Genomic DNA, 21788 nt, shown 5'->3' with positions numbered 1-21788 from the left:
TAGGTACCTAACACCATTGCTAAAAAAAATCAACGGTTCGAACAAAAAGAGGCCAGCTTCGTACCTAAGGCGATATTGTACTACACAAGTTATTGCAACATGTCCGAAGCCAATAGGCTATCCTCGTACCCAAAAGTTTAAACTATGAACAGTCGCAACAATATGTTATGATGTCTTTATCGCATACATCGAGGAAAATAGTACGTGGTGGGCCATTCATTAACCTAATGAACCATTACAATGTCCTTTAGCTATTTCTTTAATCCTAGCTTAGTGTTGTCTACTCATGGCCTCCTGATCCCTTTTGGTTTGCAGACCATTACAAGCAAACCCAACAATAGAAAATTGCTAGCTGGATCAAGTAGCAGCTGGCTGAGAGAAAAGCTTCAACTAGTAGCTAGATTAGACTTCTAGAGAACTTCCAGATTAGCAGCCTAGCAGGTAGCACCATTTACATCCATCAATCGGCCGGCCAGCCGGCAGCTTGAGATCCGTAAAAGAAGGAGAAGAAGAGCTAGGAGGAGGAGGAGGAGGAGGAGGAGGATGGGGAGAGGGAAGATCGCGATTGAGAGGATTGACAACGCGACGAACCGTCAGGTGACCTTCTCCAAGCGGCGCGGAGGGCTGATGAAGAAGGCCCGGGAGCTCGCCATCCTATGTGATGCTGATCTTGCATTCATCGTCTTCTCCAGCACCGGTCGCCTCTATGACTTCGCAAGCTCCAGGTCTGCTAGTTAATTCATTAGTTCTTGCACTCTCCTCTTAATCTCTCAATTACTTAATTCGATCCTCCCTTAACTTCGTATGTACTTATATTTTTTTGTCTTTATTATCAGTGGAATGGAGGCAATACTAGAGCGCTACAAAAAGGCCAAAGAGGAGCACTGCGGAGTGTTGAATCCAACATCAGAGGCAAAGGTATGTCCGCATAGTACCTTTTACATGTCACAGACACGTATTTACCCAATAAAAGGAAGTTGTGAAATAAATGCCAATCAAGCATGGATGATGATCTAGCAATAGGATCTCACTTTCATCATCTTCATGCTTGACCCTCCTTCGAGTTGGATTTTGTCTTTTATTTCGCAATGTTTCATACTATACGATAAAGATGACCGTGCGCATCAATCGGAGCCAGTGTCGTAGAAAGGATCAGGACATGTCCCATGAAAGTCCGGAGCTGAACACACACTAGAGTTTCAGACAGTGTGTAGAAAGGATCAGGACATGACACACTAGAGTTTCAGACAGTGCCCCATGAAAGGATAATGCTACAGTCAATGAGGAGATCTGGTGCGGGACCATTCGGTGTTGGACACGAAAGTGCTTCCCCTTTTCAACAAATAAATAGCAATTAAGCCAGCTAGATGTACATATAGCTCATCTGCATGCGCTATGAAGTGTTTAATTAATCATTCAGTAGGACAGTTAATACCTACATGTTAGTAGTTGTCGTTTGTTAGTTCCCCTCACATATTTCATATTCAAAACTGAAGTAGTTCATTATGCACAAAGTACAAAAGCACGCTTTCTTCTTGTGACTCCTAAAGAAACTAAACCTCTAATCAAAGTTTGGAGCCGTTAATGTGAAACCAAATAGGGATTACCATTTTATTGATTAATTCAGTAGGCTGGATCTTGGTCACATGAATGATGCACATTTCACCTAATATTTTTGGTCTCGTGAATCATGCCAAAGGGCAAGGGTGTCACCTTTTTGTAGGTTCTATATATCTATCTAGGCCCTCTTGGTTTGGGCCCAGAATTTATACTGGCTAGGCTGATGGGCATAGTAGTGTAGTCAATGAAAAACAAAACAGCGGACGCCTTTAATTTAAAGGAATATCATATATATTTTTGCAAGATTACGATCCTTATGAATTCTTCCTACATAGTGCTCTGCACACTTTGGAGGGAAAAAGTTCTCCACTCAACCCTCTTTGTACAGTTTTTTTTGTTTTACCTACAACATCATACACTCTTTGGTCCAAATTCCTATTCTTGTACTCCCTCCGTCCCAGAATAAATGTCACAAATTAAATACTAAACTAACAAAAATTTGTATTAGATCAATGACACTTATTTTGAGACGGAGGGAATATAATCCAAGAGGACGTGTCCTTATGATCATGTGTTTGTCCTATTCATGCATTTGGAGAATTCAACGTATCAAAGAGGCTATATGTGCCTATTCAGTTTGTGACTATAAATACATAGGAACATGAAACACAATGGAAGACATGTCATATTAATTCCTATAGAAATTGTAGAAAGCACTCTATAATATACCTATTTGGTTGTATTAAAGTAAATACGGGGACAGTTTCCGAAAGGAACATGGCATAGTTGACAGAAAAAAAGAAAAATTTGATGAGGTTACTCATCTAGAACTTTCCTTTTGAACCACATGCATAGGAGACCACATGATTTCCAACGTCTTGATAATCCTACATACAAAAAAACACGAAATAAGAAATATCCATAGGTTATGAAGTCATCCAATATACTTATCAATTTCATTTAAACCGGTGAGTGGCTGCTAAAAATGTACATATATGGGGGTGCTTCTTGTCCTACGTGTACCATCTCTCTCTTTGAAATCTTAAGAAAATGTCGACCAAGATTCCCAAAAAATATAAACCAATCCACATGATCCCTACCTTTTTATCAACTTTTTCAATAAAGCTCAATATTTATTGACTGATAACATCAAGAGGATACAAACACAATGAGCACACACCTTGTCTTTTGATTAACTAGAATAATAATTGGCCAATTAATAAACAAAACTTGCCAGCATTGTGTTTTGAATATATCTCTTTTATATATCCACCCATGGCCATCTCATGACTCATCCATGGTCTGATGGCTTGTAGCTGTATGCATGTTTTCTTGTCTCGGGTATGACCCGAGCTACCTAAGATTGAGATATCACATATGATTAGAAATACTATAGAATGAAACCAACCACTAGAAAACCAGGAAAACATCCCATTTTGTAGCTAGATTGTGCCACATTTTGTTCCATTCTTCATTTCTAGAACTATTTTGGACCATCTAAGACGCACATGCCAAACAAGGTCACTGTAAACACCCATAGGCTCTTCACAACACACCATCAATAACATGACATGAACTCCCCACTAATCCACTCGGGCTCCTTTGCCTCTTTGTGTTGCACCTTCTGCTACAACTCACATGATTGCAGCTAATTGTTTTTTGTTGATAACAACACCACCTTCATAAAAGAATGAACTTTCTTTTTGTTAATTATGACATCCTTTCTGCATAATCACATAGACCAAGACATGATTGTTGCCCTGACCCAAATAAGATATCTTAAGATTGATCAACTCCAATAGTCAATACCCAACAATATGTGAAATATTACAATGTAGGGTGATATTAAAAGCTAATACATAACATCGCATGCAATACATGCTATACAATAGTTAAAAAGGAGTCATTGATTTTTTTATTGATAACAACATCAACAACGAGTATACCGCTGTCATATTCGAGCAAAGAAATTATGCTTAACAACACATCTTTTTACAGATAACAAAATAATTTTCTTATATCTAAAGTTAATTTAAGTTGCCATAATTTTTTAAGGCTAAAATTTACCTTCTTATCCATCAAAATCAAAACAGAAAGCAGACAAGGAAAACAATAGAAGTGTGAATCTCTCATTTACCAAAGCATGGTTTGTAGTTAGACGCACATCCGCAATATCGAGGATGATCTCATTTGAGTCTCCTAATCGTTGACCAGTGGCATCTCTATAAAAATTCTCCCGCGGGGTTTCAACTCCAATAATCACCAAAGTAGTGACATTCCTATAAAGAAGAATACTAAATTTATGGGGGTTATCACCGAAGGAGGCTTACCCCTGGTCTACCTATCCTCCGAAAACCAAATTGATTGGCCATTTTTCACACTAAATGATCAATGAAATGAACAATGGTACCTTTAACCTTCACGAGGCTCTATGGAAGTTGGGATTCCATTGGTTTGACTTTAACTATCGATACTGCCTTTTACCCCAAATATTTAATACTATGTAAGAAAACTACCACACTTGGTATTTGGTTAGCAACATAAACAACCATTTACTTGAAATACGCATATTTTGACTTCTAGATCTCGAATGAGAAGGCTACACCCATCTTTAGGGAATGTAGTTTTCATGAAAACAGCCCTTGACTACGGGGCAGCCTTAATAATTCGATCAAATGTATAGTTAACATGTGTATGATGGACTTATAGTGAAGGTCGTCGTACACAAACACAAATAACCCAATGAAATTGTTTTAATAGGTTCAGTCCCCTAGATAAAAGCGTCATATAGTCCTATGTTATGAAGTATCATTGGGGGGGGGGGGTGTACGGTCGCAGGCTCCAAGTTGTAACGTGACTCCTTGAAACTCTATCCAAATATCCTGCCCAAGGTCGATCTGAGTTGTAGGTAGAAGAGGTAGGATGGTGAGGGTGCCTTGACAAATGGTCAAAACTACCCATGGTGGTGATAGGTAGAAGAGGTAGGATGGTGAGTCTAGGTCGATGGTTCCATGAAAGACTAGTTAAAGGTAGAGGTATCCATATTCAATATTGCACCCCTCCCTCACATCCATGCATGAGTGGCCTTTGGCTAGGTGGGCCTCATATAGACCTAGAATTCTTTATCTCTTGGCTTTATTGTTGACTTGTCCATTTATTTTGCCTCCTCTTTTGATTTGTTGACTATGCCAATTTGATTGGACTTTTATTGACCACCCTGGACCTTGTGAACTGATTTGGACTTTTGCTGGGTAGCCATGTGGAAGTAATTGGGATCCAGAGTAGGATTATCTTATTTCCTTCAACACATGATATCTCCCAACATGCTAAATGGTACATTTTCTTATGTTGATTTGACCACCAAAGAATTCAGAGAAATTGTAGAATATAATATCTTGGACCTCCTTGGGGTCTCTAAAAAAAGATACCATAATGATGGGGAGACTACTTATCAAAAAATTAACCAAGATGCATGAGACACCTTTGATAGGAAAGATTCTTGGGGTACCAAATACTAAGACACTCCTCAAAGTGGTCTTCGTTGACCTTTTAGTCTTGATTGCCAAGCTTGCAAAAATTTATTGGAGTAAAAATATATTTAAACAACCAAAAGGTTTAATATACTCAAGACCAAAGATCCAACTTGTAGGTCATTGATGGCATGACCTGGTACCACTATCTACCATGAGATTCGCTTGATGTGTCCTCACTGTGTCGATTACACCCTCTAAATCGATGGGGAGACAAGATAGTGGCTCCCACCCATGATGGTGGCATGGATACCCTCCACAATTGGCATGGACGACCATGATGAGATTCAGAAGGGGCAACACATTGTAGGATCATGAGAGGGGAGAATCAGGGTATATGCTTGTTGGAGGAGACACACATGTAGGCCCATCGCCATGGTAGAGATGGATTGTGGGATGGAACGACACATGCAAGTTAGTGAGGAGGTGAGGGCGGCGGTGGGGTGGATCTAGGAATAAGGTGAATATGTGAGGGAGAAGGTAGAGGCCATGGGAGAAATCAAGGGGATCAAAGAGATAATAGTTTAGCTGTAAAGAGAGAGAGAGGGAGGGGGAGGGAGACAGGGAGGGGAGGCAGAGAGAGAGAGGGAGAGGGATAGGGAGGGAGAGGGAGGGAGGGAGGGAGAGAGAGAGAGAGAGGGAGAGAGAGAGGGAGAGAGAGAGAGGAGGGTAGGATATCTGAGTCAGAATGGATGTATGTAACTTTCTCCAAGAAAATAGGCTTTAGGTTTTCCCATTGGGCCAATTTTTCAATGACATGCCTTTTTTAGAAACACATGTAACTTTATTAATATTCTCTACCCATTCCAAGTAGGTTGCTTTGGATCCATAATACAAGAAATAAAAAAATTAAATTGTACAACTAAGAAGTATAACAAAATTTCTTGGAAACATCTTCTTTGTAATAGCAATCCTTCTAAGACGAATAGCTGGCAAAACTTTAGTAATGAGACTATAGATGGAATAGTGCGGTGATATTGCCACTCGAGTACCCGCATGTACTTAATTTCCAATAAATGACACCGAACCCTTAGAAGTGCATCCCGTTGAACCAAAACCTTCACCATATAATAGTTAAGAAAGAATCCAACTCCACAATGAATCAAACTAATAAAAGAAACTTTGCCATAAACTCATCATAACCTAATAACTGGATCCTCGAGGACACACACCTCTCTGACTCCATGGCACCTCCAGCAAAACTAGAGTAATTTCATTATAAGACATTAGAGTATCACCAAATGTGTTGACAAAGACTAAAAACTACATGAATATGAGAGGCACCTGGCCTCTCGGCGCCAAGATGGCAGTCGGAGGTGTCGGGATGAGAATTTCCTCAAGTGGCAGCTAGGGCTCCGTGTGAGTTGTGGGCGGACGATAGTTTTTCGAAGACAAGGGTGGACAATAGTTGACGATATATACTACGATTAAATGTTCATTGACTGGCCCTTAGTGTTGTATGCCACCAACGATTCCTTTTTTCTGCCCGTCACACACCTTCTCCTTCACCTACAATAATTACTCATTGATGGGCCACATATGTGAGTATGTGACCCATCAGTGGATGCCTTTTCCAGTGAATTTTCTATTTTGCCCACTTACGGGTCATTACGAAGTAGTACAGTATGCAAGAAATTATTGTTATGGATCTCCTAATTGATATTTGATTATCCCTCAAAAAATTAATATTTGATTTCTATTTGTTGGGCAGTTATGGCAAAGGGAGGTTACAACCTTGAGGCAGCAAGTGCAGAACTTACAGCACAATAATAGGTAATATTAATGTTCTTTAGTTTGTCTTATCCATGCATTGAAATAGAAAACAAACTAGTAGAGTTATCCAGGAGTTGTTGTTTGAGTCGTTTCATATGCAAATTAATTGAACAATCAAAGTGTGTCATACTGCCATGCATGTCGAGGTGAAGATGTCTAACTTGTAGATTAGGCCAGTGAAAATCCACTAATAGCATCTTTTGTTGTGATGGATAGAAATGGTAGTTAGGTATGCATCAGCTAGTTACACTCTTAAACCATATGCACTCTGATGATAGGCAACTGTTGGGAGAGGAGCTATCTAGTTCCAGTGTTCGAGATCTACAATTTCTTGTGAACCAAGTTGAGACGAGCTTGCATTCGATCAGAAAGAGGAAGGTGCCCTATTCTTTCCCCGCCCTTCCTTTCACTTCTTTTTAGTTTTGTTTACATGCATACTTTACTTGTAATTGATTTCCTTAGGAGCAAGTTATGGCTGAGGAGATCCACGAACTCAACCAAAAGGTTCACTACATCTTCCATGTCTTGCTTTTGCTGATGTTGGTGTTGAAATAGCTGAATCACCGTCGGTTCTCGTACATATTTTTGATATTAATTTCTGAGGTATGTTGAGATGTGATTTTCTTTTTAGGGATTTCTTATTCAGAAGGAAAATATAGAACTTGGCAAGAAGTTGAGCATTGCTCATGACCAGAATATAGAGTTGCAGAAGAAGGTAAAAAATGCCATAGATTCTCATGTGTACTAAATGGGTACGAGCAAATAAATCCTAATTTATAATATGGAAGTCTATAAATACTTTGAAAGTTATTGTTGATGAACCACATGATGCTATTACAATATAACATATATGCTTGAGCAAATCCTTGAAAATCATGACCACACATATATGATTTGTAAAAGAACACACAAATTTGAAGGATTAGAATGGCACCCATGCATATATCTGCAGATGCTTTTAGCGCGTCTATCAAATGTTATATTCTCCAATGCATTTTATTTAAGTCCACATCTTCTATAGTATATTAGAATTTTAATGCATATGCAAGTTTTCTTGTGGAAATGAGGGCAGGCCTCAACTTTTGCATCGATTGATGCATGTAGCAATCACATTCAAGTAAAACATATAAATGTTTCAAAAGTATGGTATGGACAAACTAGAAATGCACGCGCACACGCAATGTAATAATGGGCAACTAGATTCAGATTATACAACAGTTCTGGCTAGCATAGCATGGCCTTAGCTTCATTTTTAGTTTGTTGCAAGCATGGAAGCAAGATGATACATGAGAAACTAATGTGTGTTGATTAGCTTTCTGGGGCCATGAGATCGAGGGAGGAGCAAGCGAGCGGAAGCAGCTCGAAAGTTGCTGCAGGATCATTATTGTCGACTAGAGCACGTGAACCAAGGATTATTATTGACCTTGAGTTGCGCCAGCAGGAGCATGAGGATGAATAACACCTACTACCTCGTCCACTAGATGCTACTAGTATGTCATTCATGTTCAGTTGCATTATTAAAATGATATATGTGTTTAGTCGCATCCCATACCACATTTCTAACCAAAATTTATTGATTTGCATGAAATTGAGCAGCTTCAATTTATATTTTCAGCGCATGTGTGGACGATCCAAGCTCGATCATCAAATTAGCTATATGGTTACTGTGTAATTTGCATAAGGAGTTAACAAACATGTAAGCATGGAGCGTAGAACTGCAGATTAAGAATAAACAAAAGCAAAAGCAAGAAACATGCTTGCACTTGTATGGTTTGATAGTGTATGTCATAGACATTGGTATATATATAGATATATGTGAATCTAACTTGGCTGCAACAAGAGACGAGAGGTCATATACACCCTACGATCCATATTAATCGTTTTTGATTTAGTACAAGAGTATGGTGGTGAATAAATTGATGCATCAACTATTCAGTTTGACCCATATCTGCAATTGTTCCACTGCCGGCGTCATTTTGATGTGCTTCTAATAATCGAGTAGGTTCGATGTAAATTTGTCTATTGATGATCCTAGCATACTGTTGTTTATGTGGTAAGGTTCGATGTAAATTTGTCTATTGATGATCCTAGCATACTGTTGTTTTTGCGGTAAGGTTTTATTGTTTCTCCAAGTGCCCGATTAGGCTTTGATCTACTGTAAACTGAATAAATTAAACTTGTATGCGAGAGATGAATTTTTGTGTTTGGTCGTGTTAGCAATAGCTAGAAAATGTCAATGGATCCATGAAAGACATAGATGTTGTGTTTCACAATATTAGCATTATTCTGGCATCAGGCAAGTTCAGTTCTAGTTTTCAAAGTTATTGCTGTTAATATCATACATAGTATATTTATGTTAATAAAAGTACATGCTGGAGGGGTTACGTCATAGTGTGCCTCAAGCAAATATGTCATCATAGTCCATATCCACCATGCTCATTCAGCCAAACAAAAAATTGTTAGCCCCTAACAACCTATGATCACCTCCAACCAGGCAATAAAATATGATCCAACCAACACAACTAAAATACTAATAAAAATATGGCCATCTCTTACAACCCCCATGGCTATGGATATCCTCAAATCACCCATTCTTATCCTGGAACCAAACACACCCTTACATCTTTTACAACCCCCACTTTTAATAGTTAGGTGTGACAATATGACTAGACCGAGTCTATGGTGGCGAGCGATACGGATGGCAGGGCTTCACGATAGTGCGACAAGGTGGGCGACGATGGTAGTTCATGCACAAAATGCAAGATAAATTGCAATGGAATGAACCGTAAAAGGTATCACCAGAATCTAAATATAAAAGGACGGGGTTATTTAGGTGCAATGTAAAACTTCTAGAGGAATTAGAGCATCTACAGCCAGATATATCTAATCCGTCCATTCGAAAACCCCGCAGACGTATCTAGGTGCATCCACAAACATTGACCAGCCACCCCTCATTTTTAGCATATTGCATCCAACTACCTCTTATTTGATACATCAAATCCATATATACCATCCAAAATAAAATCTAAGTACTATGTAGATACCCTAAGCTAGCCTTCATTACTCGTCGTCGTTAGAGATGTTAATGACCTCCGTGCCGACAATGTCGGACGGCCATGCCTTTGAGTGGTTGGCCACCTACCACACCTCTGTCTTCTCGTCGGAATCGACCTCGGTGAAGATCTCATCCAGTTCCGCGTCCACCTCCTCCTTCGACTGGATGGAGCCAAGGATGGCCTACTACTCTGCTGAGTCCTCCGCTTGATCCACCTCCAACTCTGCCAGCCACTAGTAGGAAAAACCTTATAGGTAGGAGCCTAGTACACTGGTAGAAAACAAGGCTTCGGTCCATTCCTGAAATCCCATTAATCCCGGTTCACTCACAAACCGGGACCCATGGGGGCATCGGTCCCGGTTCGTGAGGCCACGGCACCGGCCGGGCCTCGTGGGCCATTGATCCCGGTTCGTCTGACCCCTATGGTCCCGGTTCCAGACACGAACCAGGACCAATGTGCCTCGCTCTTGGCCCACAACCATTGGTCTCGGTTTGTGGCTGGAACCGGGACCACATGACACCATTTGTTCCCGGTTCCAGCGACAAGCCGGGACCAATGGTTGGCCTATATATACCCCATGCCCGCAAGCAGAGAGTGCACTTCTTTGTTTTTTTGGCCGGCCGTGGGAGAGCTTTGTGGTGCTGTAGTTCACCTCCTATGCACATGAGGTGTTCGATGAAATGTCCGAGCCACACTTAAGCTTTCTCCTCTCGAAGCTCCTTGTCCAAGCTCCATTTTTCTCAAGATTTGTCTAGGTTTGGCGGTCCGTCCTGTCCCATCCCCGTCCTCACCGTCGTCGATCGCCCGCACCCATCTCGGCGCCGGCACCACCGTGGTTATCCTCTTCTTCTTATCTTCTTTCTAAAAGAAAAAAGTTCTTACTTGTATAATTTAGATAGATACTTGTGTAATTTTCGTATTTTTATTATTGTTTGTTATTATATAGTGCGATGGTTTTGGTATCCGTCTCCGTCGGTCCTCGTCTTGTCTATGATTCGGATGTGGTATATATTATCTTTTGTAACTATTTGTTTTATTTAGTGTTTATGACAATTATGCCGACCAACGTGACATAGATTTTTTTAATCTAGGAGGTATGTGAACCGGAAATTCCAACCAACATAGATATTCTTGTCGAGAAGTTAAATTTGGTTGAAAAAGGAAACAATTACTTCAAAGAAAAATTAAAAAGAGTTAAGAGGAGAAGATGAAATTGGAGTTGAATGTTGCCGATGTCGTCGACGATCACAAAATCAAGATGGATGCAATGCGCTTGAAGATTAGAAATATTAGAAAATGTGACATTCATACTGAGGCTTGGTATCATTACGCCGTTGGATCAATTGGTACCTTAGTTGCGGTTATGATCGCATTTGTTGTTGCATTTAAATTTTTTAGTTTCAATGTATGTTTTAATTAGATGCTCTAGAGAGCTATATATTGTTCAATAATGAGAACTATGTATGAACATTATGTATTTATTTTGGTCACTATTGTACTTTGGCTTTAATGTGATGATGAATTTCTATTAATTTGGTCACTTCTCTATTCATGATATGTTGTAATGGTTTTTAATACACTTTATTATAAAATGCACGAAGATGAGTCGGCGATAGATGTACGGTGACTGACGCACCTCCGAGTATATTAATGGCCTGCATAATTTTCTCGAAGTGGCTGAGGTAAACAAGCAAAATGGTTTTATGCATTGTCCATGTACTGTCTGTGGGAATACGAAGGCTTTCTCCAACTCTAAAACCCTTCACTTCCACATGCTTGAGAAGGGTTTTATGCCACACTATAATGTTTGGACCAAGCACGGAGAAAGAGGGGTTGTGATGGAAGACAAAGAAGAAGAAGAGGATGATGACAACTACCCGCCCCCTGAATACGGTAATGCTGCAATGGGGGAAGCTGAAGATCAAGAGGAACCAGACGATGTGCCCGGAGATGATCTTCGCCGGGTCATTGTTGATGCACAGAGAGAATGCAAAAGTGAAAGGGAGAAGTTGAAGTTCGATCGCATGTTAGGGGATCACAAATAAGGGTTGTACCCAAATTGCGAAGATGACAACACAAAGCTCGGTACGACAGTGGAATTGCTGCAATGGAAGGCAGACAATGATGTATCTGGCAGGGGATTTAGTTTGCTACTGAAAATAATGAAGAAGAGTTGGTCAAAAAATAATAATGAAGAAGATGCTTCCAAAGGATAATGAATTGCCCGACAGTACGTACGAAGCAAAGAAGGTTCTATTCCCTCCAGGATTGGAGGTGGAGAAGATACATGCATGCCCTAATGACTGCATCCTCTGCCGCGGTGTGTACAAGGATTTGAATGCATGCCCGACATGCGGTGCATTGCGGTATAAGATTAGAAGAGATGAACCTGGTGATGTTGAGGGCCAGCGCACCGGGAAGAGGGTTCCTGCCAAGGAGATGTGGTATGCTCCTATAATACCACGGTTGAAACGTCTGTTCAGAAACAAAAAAACATGCCGAGTTGATGCAATGGCACATAAAAGACCGTAAAAAAGACGGAAAGTTGACAGCAGCCGCTGATGGGTCGCAGTGGAGAAAGATCCAGAGAAAGTGGAGAGACTTTACAGGTGACCCAAGGAACGTATGGTTTGGTTTAAGTGCAGATGGTGTTAATCCTTTTGGAGAGCAGAGCAGCAAGCATAACACATGGCATGTCACTCTATGTATGTATAACCTTCCTCCTTGGTTGTGCATGAAGCGAAAGTTCATTATGATGCCAGTGCTCAACCAAAGCCCTAAGCAACCCGACAATGACATTGATGTGTACCTAAGGCCATTAGTTGATGAACTTTTACAGTTATGTAATGGAAGAGGTGTACGTGTGTGGGATGAGAACGGACAGGAGGAATTTGACCTACATGCGTTGCTGTTTGTAACCATCAACGATTGGCCTGCTCTCAGTAACCTTTCAGGACAGACAAACAAGGGATACCATGCATGCACACACTATTTAGATGACACCGACAATATATATTTGGACAAATGCAGAAAGAATGTGTACCTGGGGCATCGTCGATTTCTTCCGACCAACCATCAATGTCGAAAGAAAGGAAAGCATTTCAAAGGTGAGGCAAATCACCGGAAGAAGCCCACCATCCGTACTGGTGATCACATACTTGATATGGTCAATGATTTACAAGTAATCTTTGGAAAGGGTCCTGGCGGACTATTTGTTTCGACGGACGATGCGGGACGCACACCCATGTGGAAGAAGAAATCTATATTTTGGGACCTACCCTATTGGAAAGACCTAGAGGTCCGCTCTGCAATCGAAGTGATGCACGTGACGAAGAATCTTTGCGTGAACCTGCTAGGCTTCTTGGGAGTGTATGTGAAGACAAAAGATTCACCGGAGGCACGGGAGGAACATCAACGTGTGCATGAAAAAGACGACATGCATCCAAAGCAGTATGAAGGTCTTGCCAGCTATGCTCTTACCAAAGAAGAGAAGGAAATCTTCTTTGAATGCGTGCTCAGTATGAAGGTCCCGTCTGGCTTCTCGTCGAATATAAAGGGAATAATAGATATGGCAGATAAAAAGTTCCAGAACCTAAAGTCTCATGACTGCCACGTGGTTATGACGCAACTGCTTCCGGTTGCATTGAGGGGGCTTCTACCGGAAAACGTTCGATTAGCCGTTGTAAAGCTATGTGCATTCCTCAATGTAATCTCTCAGAAGGTGATCGATCAAGAAATCCTACCAAGGTTAAGGCGTGATTTCGTGTCTGTTAGTTTTGAGCCGGTGTTCCCACCATCCTTCTTCAATATCATGACGCACGTCCTAGTTCATCTAGTCGACGAGATTGTCGTTCTGGGCCCTGTATTTCTACGCAATATGTTCCCCTTTGAGAAGTTCATGGGAGTCTTAAAAAATATGTTCGTAACCGTGCTAGGCCAGAAGGAAGCATATCCATGGGCCATCAAACATGGGATGTCATTGGGTTTTGTGTTCACTTCATTCCCGACCTTAAGAAGATTGGTCTCCCTCAATCGCAGTATGAGGGAAGACTGACTGGAAAAGGCATGCTAGGAGCGGACTGAATAATATGTATGGACGGTCATTCTTGGTCTCAAGCACACTACACAGTTCTACAGAATTCTACCTTGGTGACCCCGTATGTCGATGAACACAAGAATATTCTGCGATGCAAACACTCGGAGGAGTGTGACGAGTGAATTACATACGAACACATCAGGACTTTCGGCAGTTGGTTGCAAAAACGTCTCATGGGTGACAACACTGTTTGTGAAGAGGTGTACTCGTTGGCCAGGGAACCATCTCCGGCTGCATTGACTTACAAAGGGTACGAGATAAATGGGAATACATTTTACACAATCGCCCAAGATCAACAGTGCACCAACAAAAACAACGGTGTCCGCTTTGATGCAGCAACCAAGAGGGTAAAGGACACATATTATGGTTACATAGTGGACATATGGGAACTTGACTATGGACATTATTTCAAGGTCCCTTCGTTTCAGTGCAAATGGGTCAATCTGTCATGGGTACAAGTAGACCCACAGTACGGAATGACAACAGTGGATCTGAACAATCTTGGGTACACAGACGAACCATTCGTCCTAGCCAATGATGTGGCGTATGTTTTCTATGTGAAGAATATGTCTACCAAACCGAGAAAAAGAAAAGATAAGGACGCAAATACATCATACGATGAGCCAAAGCGCCACATAGTTTTTTCAGGAAAAAGAGACATCGTGGGATTGGAGGGTAAGACAGACATGTCTGAAGATTATGAAAAGTTTCATGAAATTCCTCCCTTCAAAGTCAACGCTGACCCAAGCACCCTGTTAAACGATGAAGATTATCCATGGTTACGGTACAATAAGCAAAGGACACAAGCGAAGAAAAAGTGAAGACTTTCTCTCCACAACTAGTATGATGATGCCTTTGATCTAGAATATCACTGCAGTTACATGTGAAGAAATGAAATGCCTTTTGTAACAGCTGAGTTTTCGTCCGAAACCATGATATTTGAAAGATATTGCCGATTTTGTACACGAAGTACATCCAGTTTTTGCCGTAACCATCTCAACTTTTTAGCAAATGCTATGTGGGTGAAATGATGATACCATGCCAACTTTCAACCTCTTCAAAGTTCATTTGTACTGCTTTTCAATTTTAGGGTCATTTAGCTAAAACAAATCAGTAAATGCACGAGAAATACAAATTGAAGTCAAAAAGGGTTAAAAATTAATGATGTGGCTTCGAATGGTGCATGTTGAACGCACAAAAAGTCTGGAGTTCAAATAAGTTTTAAAAAATGAAATCCCTTTGTAACACATGAGTTTTCGTCCGAAACCCTGATACTTCGAAAGATATTATCGATTTTGTACACGAAGTGCATCCAGTTTTTAGCGTAACTTTCTCAGCTTTTTAGCACATGCTATGTGGGTGAAATGATGATACCATGCCAACTTTCAACCTTTTCAGAGTTTATTTGTAGTGCTTTTCAATTTCAGGGTCATTTAGCTCAAAAAAAATCATTAAATGCACGAAAAATATCAATTGAAGTCAAAAGGGGTTGAAGATTAGTAATGTGTGTTAGAATGGTGCATGCCGAACCCACAAAAAGTTTGGAGTTGAAATAAGTTTAAAAAATGAAATCTCTTTGTAACACATGAGTTTTCGTCCGAAACCTTGATACTACGAAAGAGATTGTTTGTTTTGTATACGAAGTGCATCCAATTTTTGCGGTAACCCTCTCGACTTTTTAGCACATGCTATATAGGTGAAATAATGATATCACGCCAACTTTCAACCTATTCAGAGTTCATTTAGCTGAAAAAATGAACTAATAGAAAAAAAATGAACTACAAAGAATCAAAATAATATTAACTAAAATTATCAAAGTATTGATTTGTTAAAAAGAATGAACTAAAAAGAATCAAAAAAATAATAACTAAAATTATCAAAGCATTTAGTTGTTAAAAAGAATGGACTAAAAAGAATCAACTAAAAAGAATAAAGTAAAACATTAACTAAAAAGAATTAAAAAATCAACTAAAAGAATTATCATAAAGATTTTTTTAAATATTTAATAGAAAACTAAAATAACAAAAAAAATCAACTAAAAAGCTTTTGTAAACCTCAGGTTATGATCAAAGTATAATTTTGCAAAGGAAAAGCCCCCCCTAATAGGTCATCATGGTCTGCATACGACTAGAAACACAACCATATGTTAGGCATGTACTGCCTGCTAGAGAGGAGCTCGAGAGGTAAGCCGCAGCATGGCTTATAAACCCTGATGAAATCCACTCGTTAACGTTTATGGCAGAAATTATTAATTGAACAAATGCTGAAGTAATATAATTTTTTAAGGCTGAAGTTGTGTTAGAGTTGATTGAAATATTTTGCTAGGAATTTTTGCAAGACTTTTGCTACTAGTCGTATGCCTTATCAAAAAATGTGACAATGTCTATGCCTTATCAAATCGTACACGCAGCTACGCTTCACACATAGGACTCTAGCTAGCAAGCGAGTAAATATCACATCGCAATTCGCATGGCCCCTCCGGCCAGTTAACAAATCAGCTACGACACTTCGTCCAACTTGGTGTATCAAATTTCTAGAACAAATCGTCATTGTTTAACCACCAACATCATATGCCCATTTTTGGTACACGAAATCACCCGAAAACATCATTTCTTTCTTTTTTCGAGTCGAGAAAACATCATTTCCTACTTGACAGGTATAAAGAAAAGAGAAACTGTGCATAATTCAAATTGTTTTGATTGTGACATCTCCAAATGATATTTTCCCTTCACATGTATTAATTGTCTAGATGCATTACTTTTGCATCATAATTTGTTGTTAGAAAATTCTGGCGACATTTTTTTAACATGTAAGACACAACCATCCCTCATGCGACTCATAAATAAGTGTAGGCGCGTCAACCTAACACCTATGGTGTAACACATTAAATTTATGATCAAATTTTCACACGCTTTCAACAAAAAAAAACACATTCGGATTGTTTGTCATTTTATACTAGTGCTATATTTTAAAAACAATCGCTCCCATAGCACTAATATTTTTCATTACCAATTAAACCTACACCCCTTCCCCCTCTATTTCTTGGATGTTATACAATAACTGCAGCACACGTCAACCCCATAGCACATCAAGTGTACTAATCAACATTTTCCAGGTGTGAAAAATCCAAGAAATCCTCATATCTTATACTCACACTAGCACAAGATAAATCACACATACAGAATAATATTTTATTGTCGAACCATCTAGCAAAGGATGAAAACCCTTTAACTACTCACCACTTCAATTTTTTAGCCAACCACCTATGTTATCCTGTGTTCCTAATCATTTATTAAGATGCACTACCATTTTTATGGCGACATCTTTTATAGAAAAAAGTTATGCTATTTTCTCTTTAAAAATATATTTCTTATTTCTTATCCAGCTAAAAGAAGATGTGGTGTAGTCATATTCTATTTTTAAATGAATTGCCCGCACTAGGTTCTTAACCGGTTTTATTTTCATTTTCTAACTATCACAACTTTAACTTGTACGAATAACTTTTTTTGGGTTTGTTGAGATTCCCGGCACACTCAACCGAATCCCAAAACTAGAAGCACAAATTTTGATAAATCAGTCGAGTGATTACCTGAATCACACTTCTCGAAGAAGAGTTCCATTCCATTCATGACGAAATCGCTAATGTCCAGTGTGCCGGATTTTTTTTAATATCCAGTGTGCCAGATTAAGGGGACGACCACTAAATGTAACATGATTATGATTAGTTGAGCCATCCATACCATTTAATGACACCAGACCAGACATGAGGAAAATTCATATTCTGCTTTGGACGCACATCGCGTACCTACAATCCCAGGCCCATGTACAAATCTAGCTCATCAATCGTGGCACCTGTGTATTCCCAGTTAATAGCCAGCGTACATGCATTATAAATGCACGCTGCACACATCACAACGTCGTCTCAATGCTGATAGCCCGGCCTCCAAAATGCTCCACTCATCTCTGACGAAGAGTTCAATCAGTAATATATGACATGCGTGTTAAACAAGGCACATCGAATCGACACATTCGTATGTGAAACGAGTCTTTAATCATCTACGATACACATCTTTGAATGGGGGCCAGTATACATCTTATATATATATATATATATATATATATATATATATATATATATATATATATGCATGTTTAATTAACCTTATCAATGGTCGAAGCCAATCTCGAAAAATGAATAAGCAATATATTTGAATGGAGGGAGTACAATTCTTCTCATGCGTTCTAGAATTCATTATTTTAAAAATGTACTCATGAATTAAATGCAGAGACGTGATTATAGCCCTATCCGTGCAAGTCATGTAAGGATCATCACATGAAACTCGTGGTATAGTATTATTTAACGTAACAGGATCATCACAGCAGTACGTACGTAGGTAGTACATTGTTGAGTCGATCATCTCTAGCTGCTAGTCTGCTACACATCAACATCAACCCACACACTTAACTATAAGTTTTCCCGAAGCTAATTAATGAACTAACTCTATGATATGATAATTAAACGGTCTCTAGCAAACCACCACACGTACTAGCTAGGGATATATATATAGCTAGCTAAAGCTAAAGGAGATCAATCATGAAAACTATATATGACGGTCATACGGCGTTGGATGACGACGTCAACTGGACATTTCGACGTCGGCCGCCATTGCCGTCGACGACGAAGCGCCTCCAGTACCAGTGCGTGGCCCAGATCCGGTCCATGTCCTCGATGGGGATGCCCTTGGTCTCCGGGAGGAAGAAGTAGACGAAGGCCGTCATGAGGAGCTCGCAGGCGGCGAAGAAGTAGAAGAGGCCGAACTTGAGGCGGCAGAGCATCATGAGGAAGATCTGCGCGATGATGAACGTGAATGCCATGTTGAAGACCACCACCATGCTCTGCGCCGCCGACCTGATCTCCAGCGGGAAGATCTCGCTCGGCACCAGCCACCCCAGCGGCCCCCATGACCACGCGAAGGCCGACACGAAGACGCAGATGCAGAACACCACGCCGATGGCGTAGGAGCGTGAGATGGTGGCCACCCCGTCCGTGCCGAACTTGATCCAGATCAGCGTCCCAAGCACAATCTGCAAGCCACTCATGTACAATTGATTGAGTGTGTGTGTGTGTGTGTATCAATGGAGTGTATGTATAATTAATGAGTGTGTGTGTAGCAACCTGGGCAAGGATCATCTGGCAGCCGCCTTCAAGGAGGAGCTTGCGGCGACCGAGGCGGTCGACGGTGGCGATGGAGACGAAGGTGGCGAGCATGTTGACGCCGCCGCTGATGACGGAGGACATGAGGGAGGCGGTGCCGCCGAAGCCGATGGTCTTGAAGAGCACGGGGGCGTAGAACATGACGACGTTGATGCCGGTGAGCTGCTGCAGCGTGGGGATGAGGATGGCCATGGCGAGCTGCGGGCGGTACCGGCGCTCGAGGAGCGTCTTCCATGGGTTCCCGATGGCCTTGGAGGCCTCGCTGGCGGCCACGAGGTCGTCGTACTCGAGGCCGATGTCGTGGGTGCCACGGATGCGGCGGAGCATGGCGCGCGCCTCCTCCTCCTTGCCGCGTGCGACGAGCGAGTTTGGCGTGTCGGGGAGGAAGAGGGAGCCGCCGGCCATGATGACGGCCGGGACGGCGGCCAGCCCCAGGCTGATGCGCCAGCCCCAGCCGCCGGCGATCTTCGCCGTGAAGTAGTTGATGAGGTTGGCCGCCAGGATCCCCACCGTGATCATGAGCTGGAAGCTGATGTTGAGCATGCCCCGCATCTTGGCCGGCGCCATCTCCGACAGGTACAATGGAACAGCCTGCACACACGCATGCACGTCAAACAAAAACACAACAATCTAGACGTACGTGCACATCAATTTTTTTTTTAACAAACTTTGCAGATAGACGTGATCAACCATGCATGCATGCATGTTTATAGTCGAGAGGTTGTGATCAGATCCCATCTAGGAGTACATGTTTAAAGGAAGAAGAAAACTAACGTCTCAGATCCGATCTACTCCAACGAGCATGCATGCATGCATGCAACGTACGTACCTGGTTGCTGAAGCCGACGCCGATGCCGAGGAGGATGCGGCCGATGATGAGCATGGCGATGTTGACGGCGAAGCCGTTGAGGACGGCGCCGACGAGGAAGACGAGGCCGCCGCCGAGCATGGTGGCCCTGCGGCCTAGCTTGCGGGTGATGACGGACGCGAAGAGGGAGGCGACGAGCGCGGCGAGGTAGAGCGACGAGGTGAAGAGGGTGAGCAGCACGCTGTCGAACTTGCAGTACTGGTTCGTGTCCACCACCTCCTGCTCCTTGGCGTACACCGACGGGAAGAAGCGCATCAGGAACGGGTCCATGGACGTCACGCCGCCTACGTACATGCACGTACGGTGGATCAATCAAGATTAATGTATGTATGTATCTTGGTTGAACAAATCCATGGATAGATCGCCATGGACTTGAGTTTGACAAGATTATATATATGTATTACCCGAGATGCCGATGTCGTAGCCGAAGATGAGGCCGCCGGAGGAGGCGACGAGGCAGGCGAGGAAGACGAAGACCGTCATGTTGCCGGGGTAATCCTTGTCGCCGCCGGTGACCGCCATGGCAGATCGATTAGACGCAAGGGTACGTACTACTACGACGAGGAGGAGGAGGAGGAAGATAGGTTAAGACTGATTAATAGCTAGCTTTGTTGTGGTAGTAGTATATATAGATGCAAGTGATGGTCAAGGAGACCGTTTTAAACTTAATTCCATGGGTGGATAAGCAAGAGTATATCTAGTCACAAGGATTTAAAATGTACTGTATACACACGTTGCATGGATCGGTCAAATCTCAACAGTTAGCATCTTCTCGAGTCGTGTAACTAACATTGATCCTTATCCAATTAAAACACATCTTATTCAGCGTCACCGTATATCTCCCAAAAACAAATCTGGTCGCTGCTAGCTATCTATGCGTACAAAATAAAAAGGTTATAATCGCTAGCTTTGTCTGAAAAAAAAAAACTGATCGCTAGTGCTACTGCTATATATGATCGTTATAAATTTATTACAAGTACGTCTCTCATCGCTAGCTACGATTTTTTTTTTTTTTGCCTTTTAGTTTTCTTATTTACACTCTTGTATTTTCTAATTAATTTTTAGTAAGGAACAAATTTGGTCAGAACGTATTTCAAAAATCATGTTCATGAATTTACAGAAAAAATTCCAAGTTATAAAGAGTCCTTAACGAATACTACCTTTGTAAACTAATATAAGAGTATTTACATTACTATTTTAGTAATCTAAATGCTCTTATATTGGTTTACAGAGGGAGCACCAAAGATATTCCAATATATAGTGAACTATCCTTGAATATATGATGATCACACTAGTGGAGACAGGGCCTATAGCCCCGGCCTGTAAGGGGCTTTAGTCCCGGTTCATCAACCGAGACTAAAGGGGCGGGACTAAAGGCCTAACCTTTAGTCTCGGCCCTGTTTCTACAGATTTTGTTTATTTTTGGGTTTTAGGGTTTTAAGGTTTAGGTGTTCGGGAGATTAACGTGATGCCTCGTTTGGTGTTCGGAAATTAGTTTTCATATAGTTCTAAATAAAAATAATTATGCATATATATATAAGATTAACTTATCTTACAAGCGAGCATATATATACAATTATATGAAGATCTGAATTATCGAGACTAGAGCCCGTCTATTCGATTACATGGACGAACATCAGTAATGGCCCATAGCTACACTAAATCGTCCTTTGTCATCTATAGCTTCCGT

General features: G+C 41.1%; 2 protein-coding genes across 2 annotated transcripts; one reads left to right on the top strand and one right to left on the bottom strand.

The window, feature by feature from the left end:
• The first annotated feature begins 516 nt into the window (after positions 1 to 516).
• LOC123397768 (MADS-box transcription factor 25-like) lies at positions 517 to 8766 on the top strand. Its single transcript, XM_045092300.1, has 8 exons — positions 517 to 725; positions 837 to 918; positions 6802 to 6863; positions 7142 to 7241; positions 7326 to 7367; positions 7495 to 7578; positions 8176 to 8353; positions 8460 to 8766. The coding sequence occupies exons 1-7, from the start codon at positions 544 to 546 to the stop codon at positions 8320 to 8322; spliced, it is 699 nt and encodes a 232-aa protein (XP_044948235.1). The 5' UTR covers positions 517 to 543; the 3' UTR covers positions 8323 to 8353; positions 8460 to 8766.
• A 9863-nt stretch (positions 8767 to 18629) lies between these two features.
• Positions 18630 to 20382, bottom strand: LOC123398573 (sugar transport protein MST8-like). Its single transcript, XM_045093030.1, has 3 exons — positions 20060 to 20382; positions 19192 to 19821; positions 18630 to 19100 (listed from the first exon to the last, which is right to left on the bottom strand). Exons 1-3 carry the CDS (start codon positions 20366 to 20368, stop codon positions 18630 to 18632), a joined length of 1410 nt encoding a protein of 469 aa, XP_044948965.1. The 5' UTR covers positions 20369 to 20382.
• Positions 20383 to 21788: the final 1406 nt, after the last annotated feature.

This window comes from Hordeum vulgare, chromosome 5H (genome assembly GCF_904849725.1).
Source record: "Hordeum vulgare subsp. vulgare chromosome 5H, MorexV3_pseudomolecules_assembly, whole genome shotgun sequence".
In the NCBI taxonomy this organism is placed as follows: Eukaryota; Viridiplantae; Streptophyta; class Magnoliopsida; order Poales; family Poaceae; genus Hordeum; species Hordeum vulgare.
Note: the sequence above shows the minus strand (reverse complement) of the source record. Positions and strands in the feature narration are given on the sequence as shown.